This window comes from Physcomitrium patens, chromosome 3, assembly GCF_059467195.1.
Source record: "Physcomitrium patens ecotype Gransden chromosome 3, ASM5946719v1, whole genome shotgun sequence".
NCBI lineage: Eukaryota > Viridiplantae > Streptophyta > Bryopsida > Funariales > Funariaceae > Physcomitrium > Physcomitrium patens.
This window is the reverse complement of record NC_143412.1, coordinates 621473-638355: the sequence shown is the minus strand read 5'-3', so window position 1 is coordinate 638355 and position 16883 is coordinate 621473. Positions and strand designations below refer to the sequence as shown.

At 30.9% G+C, this 16883-nt stretch overlaps 1 protein-coding gene across 8 annotated transcripts; it reads left to right on the top strand.

Moving 5' to 3' along the window:
* The first annotated feature begins 5174 nt into the window (after nt 1–5174).
* LOC112279674 (origin of replication complex subunit 6) lies at nt 5175–7259 on the top strand. Of its 8 annotated transcripts, none has more exons than XR_012217098.2 (5): nt 5183–5602; nt 5942–5988; nt 6134–6238; nt 6331–6426; nt 6596–7259. XR_012217098.2 is itself a non-coding variant. In XM_073532549.2 (4 exons), the coding sequence occupies exons 1-4, from the start codon at nt 5494–5496 to the stop codon at nt 6600–6602; spliced, it is 273 nt and encodes a 90-aa protein (XP_073388650.1). In that variant the 5' UTR covers nt 5180–5493; the 3' UTR covers nt 6603–7259. The 8 variants fall into 8 exon arrangements, 4 of the variants coding, with proteins under 4 accessions (XP_024370089.1, XP_073388650.1, XP_073388649.1 ...); XR_012217096.2 differs by having other exon boundaries at nt 5184–5607; XR_012217095.2 differs by having other exon boundaries at nt 5177–5602; nt 5942–6238.
* The last annotated feature ends 9624 nt before the right edge of the window (nt 7260–16883 follow it).

Genomic DNA, 16883 nt, shown 5'->3' with positions numbered 1-16883 from the left:
AAAGCTTCAAATGATGTTTTATCTTCTTTGTTCTATTCAAGTTTGTCTTTATATTTAAGACATATAAGAAAAGCGAAAATTTAAAAAAAATTATTGATAAAGATTCAATAATAATTGGTAAATTCCAAAAAATATTAGATATTTCTTATTGTTTTTAGAGCCTTCTAATTGATGATAGTCTAAACTTTCTTAGGATCCATCATAAGGCCATCATTTGAAATGATGTATTCTATGAAGTCAACTTGAGTACTATAAAATATTCAATTTTTTATCTTACCATATAATTCTATATGTATAAATTTTAATAAGATATGATAAAAATAAATTTTAATCCATATCAAGATAGTTGATAAAGACTTTATCATTTTAATCCACATTGCAAACAAGGTTTTGGAATTCAGTAACATATATAGTGGCTGAATATGATCTTTATTATAAAAATAAAAGTTTGATCTCTAATAACCTTTTTAGATTAGTTTTTTAAATATGGACATAAAAACTTTTAAGAATAAATTTAAATCATGAAATAATTATAAATCATTTTTTATCAAAGGTAGAAACTAAGAGATAGTACTTTCAAATAGAAGAATACTTATGGATTTGATTTGAATAAATCTATTAGGATATTTGAAAGGATGCAATCTCAAATAGAGCTTCACTTGTTATAAAAACCTTTGAAATTTTGATCTAGTTCCATCAAATTTCTCTAGTTTATTTATTCTTACTTCTATCATACTTATAATAATAAGAATCATTGGATTTAGTTTTTAATTTGATCTACTTACTTCTTTCAGCTGTACAACTTCTTGGAATAGACTTTGGACTTTATTATTAACTTCTTGTGTAGGCGTAGGAATACTATCTCTATGATTGACATTAAATATATGTGAAATTTCTACCTTAAGATTGTTGATAAGGTCATGAAGATTTGCAAAGGTTGCAAATCTATTCTAACTTCTGTTAAAAGTTGTATCTATAATTTTTCTTTTCATAGAAAATTCAAACAAATATAGAAGTCAAATTAGAAGATGGTAATTAAAAATCTCTAATATCAAATGAAAATTTCTATTAAGTGAAATAATCTACTTTCTTTAAAAAAATATATAAATATTAAATAATTAAATAATAATTTAAAGATGGATAGTCGTCAACTTTCAAAATACAATAATAAAAGTGAAGTATTCAAATCAGTTCTAAAAACAAAATAAGAACAATGAATTAGTACTCTTATCAAATTATCAAAGACATGAATCATAAAGATCTGAAAGATCAATATATTCTTGTCTCACTTGAAAAGACTAGGAAATCACTCAAAGGTGGTAAAATATTAAATTAGAATAGCTTTTACCAAAGACAAGAAGATTAGAAAGATGTTGGCAAGAGTGAAGAAAACTTCACTCTTACTTCTATATATACTATCTAATTAAGAACTACATATGAATGTTCTATGGGACTTCTAATATGTGTCTAACTTACAAGACAAGTTTTTTATATATGTACTATATAATTAGCTTGTTTCACAAGCTACTAATACATGCAACACATGACTAATTTGTTAGCTAAGTTTTTAACCTATTAATCAACTATAAATACATTTAAAATCAAATAAGTGTCTATGAATCTTTTAACAAGCTATGCCATAAGATAATATCAAATAAATCTATATTTATCTTTTATCTAATACTTCTTATTTAAATGAATATGTATGTCCATAATAATTATAGTAATTTTTTTTATTTATAACTTCTATGTTGTGCATTTGGTAAAAAATATTTTTAAATAGAAAATTAAATATATTATATTTCTATAGATTTACATGCAATAAAATCTATGCCATGTTTTCTCTTCATGTCAATAATCTTGTTTAACCATTAATAATTATAAAAATATATTTTATAAGTAACATATAATATGTGATATATAATAATGTATTATTATCATGTGTAGCTTAGTATAATTTTCAGTTTTCTAGGTCTACAAAAATATAAATTAAGGTTTTTCATATTAATATTATATTTTTATAAGTTGTTCTTATTGTTTTTTAATTCTATTATATATTATAGTATCAAACTTAATTTTAAAAGTTCATGATGTGAAATAGTATAAAATAGAAATAAAGTGAAATTCCATAATAATAATCAATATTTTATTTTTTATATTAAATAATAAAATTTTAATTAAATAAATATTATATAAAATACTAAAAAAATTAATCAAGTCATATTATGGAACATATTGAAGTGGATGAAAACCAAATAAGAATCATGTGCAAAAAAAAAAATTAGTAATAGCATAATCATGACATAGTTTTTAGTTTTTATATTTTTATTATATAACTATTTGAAATTTAGTCATACTCTTGAAAAATCATATGTAAAAATTAAGATGTAATTTAAATATAATTAGTTGTAACTATTGAAGGTTATAATTCAATAGGAAAATAAAATTTACTTACTAATACACTTATAACATAATATTTTTTAATATTTAATACTTTGAGTTTGATTTGATATAATATTATGTAATTTAAATCTCATATGCATTGTACATGCAAAATTTTAGTGTTTTTTAGTGTTTATATTAAATTTAATCGACACTATGTATAATTGATTTTCTGAAAATCAGTATAAATTTAATTTAAGCAAATTTTACATACCTGTTTATATATAGTATTATAAAAATGATATCACATTTCATGAGATGATTTTACTTGGCACTATCACTACTTATAATACCACACTTGTATGACCACAAACAGTCCATTAACTTTAAATTATGCAAAAACCATATCCATAACAGTTAAAACATATTTAATTTTTTAAGAGAATATTTAAATTAATTTAACTCTCTCCCCATACATATGGTATTTTTTTGTTAATAAATGCATATATATATATATATATATATATATATATATATTTTAAAAATATTATTAATTTAATAAAATAAAAATAAAAATAGAATTTGAATGAATTCTAACAATATAGAAAGATATGGATGTTGTTTGAAATTTTTATATATTTGTAATACAACAAGGGATCTATAAAGTTAAACACCATAATACATGTGTTTTAAGACATATGTTTATAAATGAATTAGCATAATGTATATAAACTACATCTAGCTTATCAAATAACTCAATTATCAAATAAATTTATTAGTAATAAAATAAATATATATTTCACAAAAAAACTACTTAATTTATTCATGACTAATAGTAATTATATATATATATATATATATATGTATATATATGCCTAATGTGTTAAATATGCCTAATGGTTTTAATAATTGGTAATACAAAATGTGATATATTATATTGATTTACTTTAATCTATGGTATTTTAATTTTTATATATATATATATATATTTTAGTTTTTTCATATAATTTCAAAATTAATTTTTAATTTACTGGTTATTTTATATATATATATATATATTTATAAATTATTTATCTATTTTATTTATTTAAATATTTAAATATAGTCAAAGTATGTTAGAATGTAAATGTGAAGTTGATGAATTAGTATTTTATTTTTTTTATAAAAAAATATTAGTTTTGTCATTAGTAATATCTGTTTTACAATATAAATAATTAATAATTCTAAAAGTGAACCAAAAGTCCATCAACATATTCATTGGGCTCCAAACCATTCTTCTTTATTCTCCCAAATGTCTCCAACACAATTTCAATTTGGTTAGAGTAACCAATGTAGCAGATGAAGGCATTATACGTGAATCACTCTAGCTCACATCTTGCCTGCTTCTTGAACACAAATTTTTTCTTTCTCAAAGTATTAATTGGGAATCCAAATAATTTGCTGACCTCAAACATCATCCTAGATGTAAACTTATGTCCCAACAAACTGCAAATTCAACACTCCATCCCAATCTTCCACCATATTAAGCCCTTAGCTCTAATTTCCCACACAACATAACCCTTTGCAAAGAAATGACATACTGGATTTTCCTCTCTCTCTCTCTCTCTCTCTCTCTCTTGCTTTGCATTGCACTAAGAGATGGCCCACCATCTCCTCCTACCTTACTGGTTGTGCTACACCAAACAAAGAAAAAGCAAGCATATTCTTGCTGAACATGACAAATGATGATGCATTAGGTGAACAAGGAAACATAATATGATAAACATACCCTCATTTTTCTATATCCCCTTCAGTCACTACTTCCAAAGGTGATACTCATGAGCAAGTTTCAACATTGTTCTTACAACAACACATTAATTTGCATTTAGTGGATCATGAAATCAAAAGTTGTCATGTAATTAGCAACTGTATGACAAGATTGATGTTTTTTTAATCCTATTCCAAACAGCATTTGTAACCCTCAACTACATACCACAATGCAAAATGCAAATTTTGGATATAAGTACATGTCAATATAAATGTGTTTGGTGCCAGATAACCAAATGTGCCAACAACAACAATTGTTGCATGAAAAGATTTGCCCAGCAGTAGCTTTGCCAATCTTTTGATATGATCAACATTAACTAGGTTTTTGTTAAGGCCACATGAACTTAACTTTTGGTTCACTTTTGATAAAAATAATGAAGCATATATCATTTGGAGACATTTAAATTGGATATATGATTCCAAGATGTTAGTTTTAATTATGTGTTATGTTTTTACAATGTTTATATAAACAAACCACAAGTTGAATACTTTTGAAATACTTAATCCTTTGCTTTCACCTAACCTATTAGAAACGTCATTTTCAATCATATATTCTATTTAGTGTAACCTTCTAAGGAGTTTTTTCTCCTTAAAGAATATGATCATTTCCTATATCAATTCTTAATCTCTGATGCTCATACATCAAACAGTAAAGTTTTGTAATGCTCAGTTTTTTTTTTAAGAACATTGAATAATGTGTTGATTACCACATGAGTTTATTTTTTTATACATGTAGAATGTAACAATTGCAACTCATTCAAGGCACTACATTTATTTACTTCAATTACATTTTCCACTTTTAAAGTATTTGGATACTTTTTTGGATAACATAATAACATCAACATCACAGAGCTTAGTTCAAAGGGGGACAGTTTTGAGCGGGAGTGATGACCGGAGCATCCGGTGAGAATTTGAAAACTGGGGGAAATGGCGGGTCCGGTCGCATTCATCCTCCTCCTCGCCGCCATTTCCCTTCGTCTCCCCCGCCTCTCCCCAGTTTCATTCACTAGTCGTCGTTGATTCGTGAAGTGGTCGCCATCTACAGACATTCTCTTTCCCGCTCTCGCCCTGTCGAAGCATGGTTTCCCTCCCCCGCCATCTCATCGACCTTCTCGCGCTCTTTCATTCTCATGCAATTCGAATTTCCCCGCCTCGGTCTAGTCTGCGAACTCTTGGGCAGTTCAATGGCCTTTTTACTTGCGCCTCGAGGGATCCATGTCTCAATGTGTGACGTTTTCACCGCGAGGAGTTTGGGATTGGGTTGCTAGAGTTTGATCGCTTTCACAATCTGCATTTGAAACGGGTATGAAATCACTGCAATTGAAATTTGGTCTGTTCGATCAGCTTGAAGTCGTCAGGAGGGCTCAGGAGCTGCTTCGATTATGCAATTTACACTTCGATGCGCCGTCGTTCGGTATGGTGCGGCTCTTTCATCCTTGTCTGCGCCCTTCTGGGATTCTTATGTTCAGTTGGTGCGACACGTGATGTGTTGCATTTGTAGAGTTTCTACCATGTTTGTGTGTGGGAGCTTCAGCATACACTTGCGTTGTCTGGGAGTCGTAAGCTGCAGTTGGAATTTTCAGCAGACCTGGTCTTACGGGACGCCCCTATCCCAGAATAATTTGTTTTTGGCCTGAAAGCACCATTTCTTGATGAGGTTGTACACACACTTAAATTTATTTAGCTGTGATACTCATTGTTCACCGGACGTTGGGTAAGTTGTCTATTATCCGTTGTGAATCATTATTCGCAGGGTGAGATATGCAAGTCTGTACTCTGCTTCGAACTTGCATGCGGAGAGTACGTACCTCATCTTTTTCCCGTTATGCTCAGCTTTTGTTGTTCAAACACCGTACTTCTTTGATCAGAAACTTAAAGTCTTCTGGGGTGAAAATTGTACGCCCTCTCAGAAGATCGTTTCTGACTTGGGTGTTCTTTCTTCCAGGCTTCAGATTTCACTCCACAGGCAGAATGCTGTCTACATCAGCAGCATGTCGGAGAAGGCTTACGTTAGGTCTTTGACTGCGATGCGGAATACCCTGGGGCTGAGGTGAGAAATTCATCCTCTGGCGCCGACCTAACTGCTACAGATTCCCCTCAATTGTAATACTGGAGTATTTCCTCTGCTCGTATCTTTTACAGAGGTTCAACCGACAGTCGTCCGGGCAAGCCTTGATTGCCCACCTTAAGAGACGTCTCATGGAGATCTGTAGTACTTCATATCCAGATTTTAGAAATGTAAGTGTCTATGCTTTTTTCTTGATTGCGGGAATCGTGGGCATCTACTTCTTCCCAGAACTATGGTGCATTTTCTTACGATTGAAATGTGTATCGAGATTATTGAGCTCTTCCGCATTAGAGCAGTCAGTGGTGCACCTCTGAGTTTCGGGTCTAAATGTTATTGCAGATTGTAGCTTCAATGAGTCATCTCTGTCATGACTTGGTCGACAACGAGGAATTATCAGAAAGTGACTCGTCATCAACATCATCTACATCCTCACCATTTGCATCCTCATCATCTACAAACCCGTTATCCAACGAGGGATCATCAGAAGGTGACTCGTCTGTAGATGACGAGGATGACTTGGTGGTTCCTGGCGCAAGGAGGTCCAGAAGAACATATAGAGACGTGCTTCTCCGGTTAGTTTTGGTAAGAGATACTTTCTGTTGGAGAATCTACTCATGAGTCAAGTGTTCCAGTAACAGGTAATTATAGGAGAACTGATATAGTTCTCTCATTTACATTTACTTGCTCACATTATAGTGGACTTTTTCTAACAATGTGTGTTGTTACTTCTCTGTGGACCTAGAGTTTCCTTTCTAAATACATAGATGAGACCATGTAATATCTACGTTTTATATAGATGAAATTGATACCTGCCATTTTCCCTCTAAGGTAGGGTATGCATTAGTCACAAGCTAGTAGAGGTATGTGTAGTTCAAACAAAAGATTAAATTCAGTATAAACATAATAATGTTTAGAAAATAGTTTGAACTATTCTAGTTCACAATGTATATATTGAATTCTATCATGTAAATAAAGTCACTCTTATTTGTTGTGTTTATAGAAATCTTATATGGTATCAAAGCAAGGTTTAGAAATACAATAAGAGTTGCTTTGTTTGTTGAGAGCAAGACAAGTAGTGAGTACTTTGTTTGTTAGAGGAAATCTAAAGAGATTATGTCAAATTCTAGTAATCCTTTGTAGATTGGTGTGGCCAACATGTTGGTGAACAATTTTTTTTATATTAGGAGCTTAAAGATGAAGAATTTTTGTGAGCAAAAAACTTGTGGAAGCTTATATTTGATAAACTCACTCCTATGACATATTTATGTTTATACAATGTTTGCACATTGTCAAAAAATCAATTATGTGAGATGAAAATGAAAAGAATGAAAATTTTGACTTTTGCAATTATGGACTATTTGGTAGATATGGTTACTAAGTATGTAGACTCGCCAAATGCATGGAAGATACTTATAGAGGCATACAAAAGTAGAGATCTGATTATGGTATTGAATCTTAACTATAAACTATCAACATTGAAGTATCAAATTTTTACCTCCATAGAAGAGTTTTTGAAGTTAGTTTGAAAAATAAAAAACCAATTAGCTATGCTTGGTGAGATAGTTTTTCCTAAAATTCTTATACAAACCATCCTAAATGATTTGCTTCCTTTTTTCAATAGCTTGATGTATAATTTCACATCTATGGATTAATTTTTTAATTTTGAAATAAAATTATCAAAGTTAATTACAAAGGTTCATAGATTATAATTAAGAGTCAATCCTAATGAGAACTTTGAAAGTAAAACATTATCAATACAAACCTCAATAAATGAATTTAATACAAGAATTACAAGAAATAAAAGGAACTATTCATCTTGCAAAGAAAAGCATCTTTTTTATGAAAAGTTAAGGTAATATAAGAGATCATTGAATTGATTGAAATATAAGATTGATATATTATTATGTCTATGGAAAGCCAAATCATATAGCAAAGACTATAGGTTCAAGAAGTCACCACTAGTTAATAATAAATCTTCATCAAGTATTATTATAATAAATGATAATTCATCTTATTTTGAACAAGAAATTTCTAAAAGAAAGTATTATTAAATCAAATAAGTTACTCCAGTTGATTTATAGAGATCTTGTTGGACCGATTTCAAAACCTTTGTTAAGTGGAATCAAATACTTTGCAATCTTCACTAATAATTTTTCTTAAAGAATTTGGATTTACTTCTTTAAAACTAAGGAAGAATTTTTCTCTAAGTTTTGCATATGAAAAAATCAAATAGAAAATAAAACATGTAAGAAATTAATTATGTTAAGAACAAACAAGGATGATTTTTTGTCTAAAGTCTTTTAAGAATTTTTTCATAAACATGGAATAACTATTGATATAAGTCATGATTCTTCAACAAAACATACAACATCCAAGAATATTTGAATATATAACTTATTTACATATACCAAAAGAGTAATATTTGAAATTTAAGAATAAAACAAGGAAGTGCATCTTTGTTGAATACGACACCAATAACAGGAGATATTAAATCTATGATCCAAAGAAAAAAAAGAATAATTATAAGTAGGGACATTATCTTTGATGAATCAAAAGTGGAGTATCCACATCATGAAGATAAAACTTATAATATAAATCTTGAAGATGTTTTTTCTACACTATTAGGTGCTATAGAAGAAAATATAATATCATTATAAGAAGAAGGCAAACTAGACTATTAGAAGTCAACCAAACTCTCTTGTTGTACACTCACCAATATCTCCTAATTTTGACTTTTTAAGCTAGTCAACTCTATGTACAAAGAAAGATGGACATGTATAAACAACCATCAATAAAATTTAGAGACAATTGGCTACTTAATATTTATACAAAGTTAGATCCTATTGACTAATTTAATAAGTCTTTATCTTAGAGTCAAGTTTGAATGCTCCAAAAAAAGAATCACTCTTCATGAAAAAAAATATATATTAAAATTTGTTTAATAGATTTGGCATGATGAATTACAATTCTAGTATAATGTCACGGACATATACATTTACTTCAATAGTTACTTATATGATTAAGTAGAAGTAGGAAAATATAGAATAATTTCATAAAGTCTTCTAGAGTAGCTTCTTAGAAGCTTCATAGACGTGGTTTTGACATTAGATGTGTTTGTAGGTTAGAAACTTGGCCAAAAATCTAACCATGTATTAGTAGCTTATAGAACAAGTTATCTCCGTGTAGTAGCTTGTGGAACAAGCCAACTATGTGGCACATACATAGATAACTTGCCTTGCAAGATAAGACATGTGGCTAGCAAAGTCAACACATATTAGAGGTCCTATAGGACATCGCCACATAGCTCTTAGTTAGATAGTATATATGGAGGCAAGAGTGAAGCCTTCTTCACTCTTTTCAATGCCTTTCTAATCTTAGTCTTGTTTCAAGACTTTCTAGTCTTCTTGTTTTTGGCAATAGCCATTCTAGTTAATATTACATTACCTTTTGAGTGACTTTCTAGTTCTCTTCAATGATAGAAGAGTGTATTGAGGATTCTCTTTCTTTGAGATTCATATCCTTGATAGTTTGACAAGAGTGCTAACATATTATTTCTGTCTTGTTTAGAAGTGAGTGGATTATCGCACTACTATTGTTACATTTTGAAGGTTGCGAACGACCCACCTTTAAACAAAAAAAATCTTATTTTCTAACATTGATCTTTTCCTTAAAGAGAGTAGATTCCACCTCTTTGTGGGATTTGTTTTTAGAGATTGCGGATTATCTTCCTCTAATTTAACTTTTGAATTTGTTTGAGTTGTCTATGAAAGGAAAGATTATGGATGCTATTCTCAACAGAAGTGAGAATAGATTTGTAACTATGGCAGATCTTCCTGAGCTTGTCAACACTTTAAGAGTCGAAATCTCATGTATTTCCAACGTGAATTATAGAAGTACTATGCCTATGCCTATGGAAGAAGTTCAGAGTCTGCAGCAAGAAGTTATGCAGTTGAAAGAAGCAAGTAGATCAACGTCACAATCAAATCCATAGAGTTTTGTTTCTACAAGTATGACAAGGACAAAAATTATTATGCTTGAGAAGTTTGATGGAACAAGATCAAAATTTCAAAGATTTTTGCAACAAGTCAAGTTCTATCTAAGGTTGCACCTTTTCTAATATCCTGATGGATTTACCCAAGTCAAATTTATAGGCGCACTACTATCAAGAAGTGCTCTGTCTTGGTTTGTACCTTTAATGGAAAAAGATTCACGATTCTTTTATGATTTGAATTCATTCCTAGAAGTGTTTACGGCCACATTTGGAGAAAGTGATCGAGAACAATTCTTGTGGCATGGATCACAATCAACCACTACATATACTACTGAATTCCAAAATCTTGTTTGCGACGTAGATTAGAACGACAAAGTACTTATCAAACAATTTTGATATGGATTGAAGGATAGCATCAAAGATTTGTTATTAATAATACCAAAAGTAGAATCTTTAAAATAATTTATTATTCAAGCCATTGCATGCAACAATCGTTTATTTGAAAGGCGTCAAGAACAAAGATTTGCTTGAAGAAGAACAAATCAAGTAATGGTGACAGCTCCGAAGTTTTTTGAAACGTATTCGTCAAAGCAAAAACCAATGTAAATTGATATGATACATTTTAAACCTCTCACGAAGCATGAAAAGACTTGATGTCACCAAGTGGAGTTGTATTTATATTGTGGAGAAGCTAAGTACACTGCTCAATATTGTCCAAAGAAGTGACATTACAAAATGAGGAGCATAATTATAAAAGAAGATAATGTATCAAAAAACTAGTTTCTCTAGTTATAATAAGGATCGTGATGTTGGAATCATGTGCAATACCTAGTAAAGGTCCTATCCTCTCCTCACAACCCTCACCTTGTTTTATAATAGAAGTATATTTAGGAATTAATAATCACAAAGTATTTGCCATGTTAGATTCAGGAGCCTCAGCATGTTTTATAGATGAAGATTTTGCCAAAAATCAAAAAATACCTTTAGTGAAGAAAGTTAAATCCGTACATATAGAAGTCATAGATGGTCATTTGTTATCTTCTGAAAATATTACCGATGAAACTATTCCTTTAGATGTAGCAATTAAAGATCATAACAACGTAGTAGTATTTAATATGTAATAGAATCTCCCTCTAATTTGATTATTTTAGGATTATCATAGCTAGAAAAATATAACCCTCAAATAGATTGGATTTCTTACAACCTTAACTTTCCTGATAGTATAATCCAAGATCGTATTAACAAAGTAGAAGTAGATAAGTCCAATACGTCCAAACCTTTACTGGTAGGTGCAAAAGCTTTCATGCATGCTGCAAAAGAAGGATCATCTTTTGCTATATATGCTACATCTATTTCTAATGGTGAAACAATGTCAAGTGGTATTCCTAAGTAATATCAAGAATTCCAAGATGTTTTTGAAAAAAAAAATGTAAATATTCTCTCCGAGCATCGACCTTATGATTGATCAATTGATCTGCAAGAAGGAGCTCAACCACTATTTTGACCAATCTATAGCTTATCGTAGAATGAGTTGGTTGCATTAAAAAAATACATTGATGGAAATTTGGCAAAGAACTTCATATGCCATTCTAAATCTCTAGCTGGGGCTCCTATCTTATTTGTGAAGAAAAAAGATGGATCTCTGCAAATGTGTGTGGATTATCAAGGATTCAACAAGATCACCATCAAAAATAGGCATCCTTTGCCTTTGATTTCAAGACTTCTTGACCAACTCAATCAAGTAAAGATCTATACCAAAATAGATCTACAAGGAGCATAGAACTTAGTTCGTATCAAAGAAAGAGATGAATAGAAGAATACTTTTCGAACTAGGTATGGATATTTTGAATATAATATCATGTCTTTTGGACTCACGAATGCACTGACCACTTTTCAACATCTTATGAATGATGTTTTTGTGAGTTTTTAGATGATTTTATTGTTTATTATTTAGACAACATTCAAATCTACTCTAAGAACACAGAAGAATATAAGCTTCATGTTTGTCGCGTGTTAGAGAAACTTAGAGATACAAGATTATATGCTAAGTTAGAAAAGTGTGTATTCCATACTACTTAAGTTGACTTTTTAGGATACATCATTTCCAAGAACGGCCTTATGATGGATCCCAAGAAGGTTCAAACTATCATAAATTGAAAGATTCCAAGAACAGTATGAGATGTGCAATGCTTTTTGGGCTTTGTTAATTACTATCAAATCTTGATGAAGAATTTTTTTCAAGTTATAGCTCCACTTATACGTTTGACTTGTAAAGACAAACTTGAGTGGAATAAAGAAGTAGAAGCATCATTTGATGCTTTAAAGAAGGAATTTATTTTTGCACCAATCTTATATTGCGTTGACTTCTTCAAGGCATTTTTTATGGAAACTAATGCGTTAGATTTTGCTATAGGTGCCGTATTGTCACAAATCAGAACAGATGACAAACTCCACCCAATAGCTTTCTATTTGAGGAAATTTTCAGCAACCGAGATTAATTATGAGATCCATGACAAAGAGCTCCTTACAATTGTGGATTCATTTTAAGAATGGCATCATTATCTAGAAGGCACCTCAAGTCCAGTTACCGTGTATACAAACCATAAGAAACTCAAGCACTTCATATCAGTAAGTATCTTGAATCATCATCAAGTCCATTGGAATAAGTCTTTATTTAGATTCAATTTCAAGATCACTTATTGACTTAAAAAACAACAAGGTCTATCGGACACTCTTCTTAGACATTCTTATCTTATACCAAAAGAAGAAGATGCATCTTTTGATCAATAAAGATCAATTCTTTTGAAGCCCAAGTATTTTCATCTTTGAGCTATAAAATCAACATTGATTGTTGATTCAATATTTGTGAAGCAAATTCAATGAAGCATGTCATCTGATCCTCTTGTTTATGATATCAAGGATACTTCCTCTAAGTCTCATGATACTTCCAAGTTTGAATTCAAGAATAATCTATTATATTTTGAAGGATGCCTATATATTCCAGAAGGTGAAACTCGATTATGTGTTCTTCAAGCTCGTCATGACTTTCCAGCAACAAGATATTTTGGGTACAATAAAACCTTCGAACTAATATCCACGGATTTTTGGTGGCTGCAAATGTAGAAGGCAGTTAAAGATTTTGTACAATCTTGTGATATTTGCTCAAGATCAAAAACTCCTCGTCATCGACCTTACGGACTTCTTCAGCCGTTATCCATTCCAGAACAACCATAGTCTTCTGTTTCTATGGATTTCATCACAGATCTTCTAATCTCAGGTTTTTATGGCTCTATATTTGTGATAGTAGATCGTTTTATCAAGATGACACATTTTGTACCATGTATAAAATCTATCACAGGTGAAGAAACAGCTAAGCTTTTAATTGACAATATCTATTGCTATCATGGATTACTAAAGGATATTATATCAAATAAGGGGACTCAATTTGTATTAAGATTATGAAGAACCCTATTCAAGCTTTTAAAGGTAGATGTAAAGCTTTCTTCAGCTTTTTATCCTCAAACTGATGGACAAACGGAATGGATAAATCAAGTTCTGGAGCAATATTTGAGATGTACCATCAACTATCATTAAGATGATTGAACAACTCTTTTACCATTGGCAGAGTTTGCATATAATAATTCGGTACATTCTTCCACTCAATAAACACCTTTCTTTACCAATTATGGTTATCATCCACAGCTTGATACTTCTAACTTTTCAAAAGTTGATAATCCTAAGATGGAAGATTTAGCAAACCGCTTATTAGAGCTATATACAACAAAGAAGATATAATTAAAAGAAGCTCAAGAACGACAAAAGTCCAATGAGGATGCCTATTGCAACGAGCAACCATAATATAATATGGGTGACAAGGTATGGTTACTTTGTCATAATATCAAGACTACTCATCGTTGTGATAAATTAGATTATCATAGGCTAGGACCTTTTCCTATTTTTGAACAAATCAATCATGTTGCCTATCAATTACATTTACCAAATTCTATAAAGATCCATCCTGTATTTCATGTTGTCGGGGTAGAGAGAGTTTGCCTCAAGAAAGCGCTGGGCTTTTGGTTGCCACTAAATACTCAATTAAGTCTAAGATATAAAAAACCAAGTTTATACATATAAAATTTTCTCTTTTTGGGCAATTAAAATTTTCTCTTTTTGAGCCAAAAATTCGCCTAGGAACTCAACATATGGCTCCAACCATTACTATCAACAAAATGACTCACTTACTGCCTTTGAATTACATGTGCTGTCTTCAAATGTCTATAACTCCTTCATCCAGACTTGGAATTCATCAAAAAATATATATAAAGTATAGCCAAGAAAGTGTCTTCTTCAATTCTAGTCGCCGATCTTTCATTGCTCTCCGTACGCATATGTTATGCTTCAATGAGTGACAGTAGGTACAAATTTGACACCTTAACTTTGAACACCTATATCTTCTTCACAAAAACTCGAAATCATACAAACTCTTCACCCAAATTATACCCAAAATCCTGAACTTTCTGATTCTAGCCTCAAAAGCTCAAATGACTTCGAAAGAGAAACCCTAATTCCTAATAAGGCCTCGGGCAGCCTCCTTGAAGCCCATTGGACATGGCCTTCGACCAATAGGAATGAAGTTTTCCATTCTTTGCCTTCATCCAACCATGCCTTGCTTTCATCCCTCCCAATAAGCCTTCTACTAGTTAAGAATTTCTTCTTTGGGCTCTAATCTCTTCTCAAGGCTCCATACTAAACATTTAGGTTCTATAATTGTTTTTTGAAATACTATAACTAAAAAGATAAACTCAAAATAAAGTTTCTTAAATCCACTCTCTTTAAATTAATCTATTTAACCATTCTAACATATACCAAGATTTATGAACATATTATATGTTCTAACTAATTTTTACATACTATAAGCTTTTACAGTACAACAACGTGTCTCTTCTGGAGTTGTATAAGTCAATGAATATCTTGAGAAGAAGACAAATGCCACCTCTTTCTATAAAAGTGGATAATAATCAAGAGTTTGAGGTGGAAGAAGTCTTAGACTCAAGGTGGCACCAAAATAGGTTAAAATATCTTGTTCATTGGCACGGATATGATATTAGTGAACGTATATGGGAGCCATCAAAGAATCTTGTAAATGTAGCAATGAAAGTTGAAGTCTTGCATCAACGACATCCATCAAAACTAAGATGAAGAATAGCTAATCTTTGCTATAAAAGAAACAAGATCAAAAGAAAATAATATTCTACCTTCTATCTTTCATTATAGCTTATGTGTATTTGTGATGAAATGGAGCATGAACAACCAACAGATTCAACTCAAGAGCTTTCATTTGCGGACTTACCACACGAGACATTGCGATTGTCACAACCTTCAAGATGATGGAATTGAGATGAAGATCTTCAAGAACGACATGTCCTTCCTCAAATAGATGGCAAGATACAACATGTTTGATATCATGACCTTCGAAGAGACTCCCGATGTTTAGTGATTTTATTAGAAGTAGGAAGAATTTCTGACGATATTCCAAATGTTTCATTTGAAGGAAGTTATGAAGGCCTCAATAATGCCAAATAACATGGTGGTCTTCTTGCCCTGGTATAGGACACTACAGATGGTTGACATGACCTATCAACCATCTTCGAAGAGAGGAAAGATTGGAGTATGTAGCAATTCTAATTCATCGCATCTTGGACTTCGTCAACATATGAAGACCGCTCCTCATGGAATTCATTCCTAGAAGAGGAGGTAATGTCACGGACATATACATTTACTTCAATAGTTACTTATATTGTTAAGTAGAAGTAAGAAAATATAGAATAGTTTCATAAAGTCTTCTAGAGAAGCTTCCTAGAAGCTTCATAGATACAGTTTTGACTTTAGATATGTTTGTAGGTTAGAAACTTGGCCAAAAAGCTAACCATATATCGGTAGCTTATGGAACAAGTTATCTCCGTATAATAGCTTGTAGAACAAGCCAACTATGTGGTATATATATAGATAACTTGCCTTGCAAGATAAGACATGTGGCTAGCAAAGTCAACACATATTGAAGATTCTATAGGACATCACCACATAGCTCTTAGTTAGATAGTATATATGGAGGCAAGAGTGAAGCCTTCTTCACTCTTGTCAACGCCTTTCTAATCTTAGTCTTGTTTTAAGACTTTCTACTCTTCTTGTTTTTGGCGATAGCCATTCTAGTTAGTATTACATTATTTTTTGAATGACTTTCTAGTTCTCTTCAATGATAGCAAAGGATATTGAGGATTCTCTTTCTTCGAGATTCATGTCTTTGACACATAATTCTTATGAACAAAGGTACAATTTTTTTATTTTAAAGTGAATTAAGAATTAAATATTGCAAACTTGTTAAAGGCTCATTTTATTTATTGAACATGGAACATCTTGATATAAGCTTTGTAGTGAATTACATTAGTAGATATTACATTGCACCTCAAAAATTATATTGGAAGGCAAGGATGAATATTTTATGCTATTAAAGAAGAATTATAGAACTAAGAATTCATTATTCAAAGAGAAAACTAAGTAAAATGATTGCTCAAACAGATGCTAATTGGGAGCAAGATAAAGATTCTTGCAAATCTATGTCATGATTTATATATATGA

Bases quoted from the DNA above. Each gene is read 5' to 3' on its own strand.
- LOC112279674 (XM_024514321.3), top strand. From the start codon at position 5,571: ATGCAATTTACACTTCGATGCGCCGTCGTTCG. The intron at 5,603-5,941 runs GTATGGTGCGGC...CATTATTCGCAG, and splicing joins CTTCGATGCGCCGTCGTTCG to GGTGAGATATGCAAGTCTGT.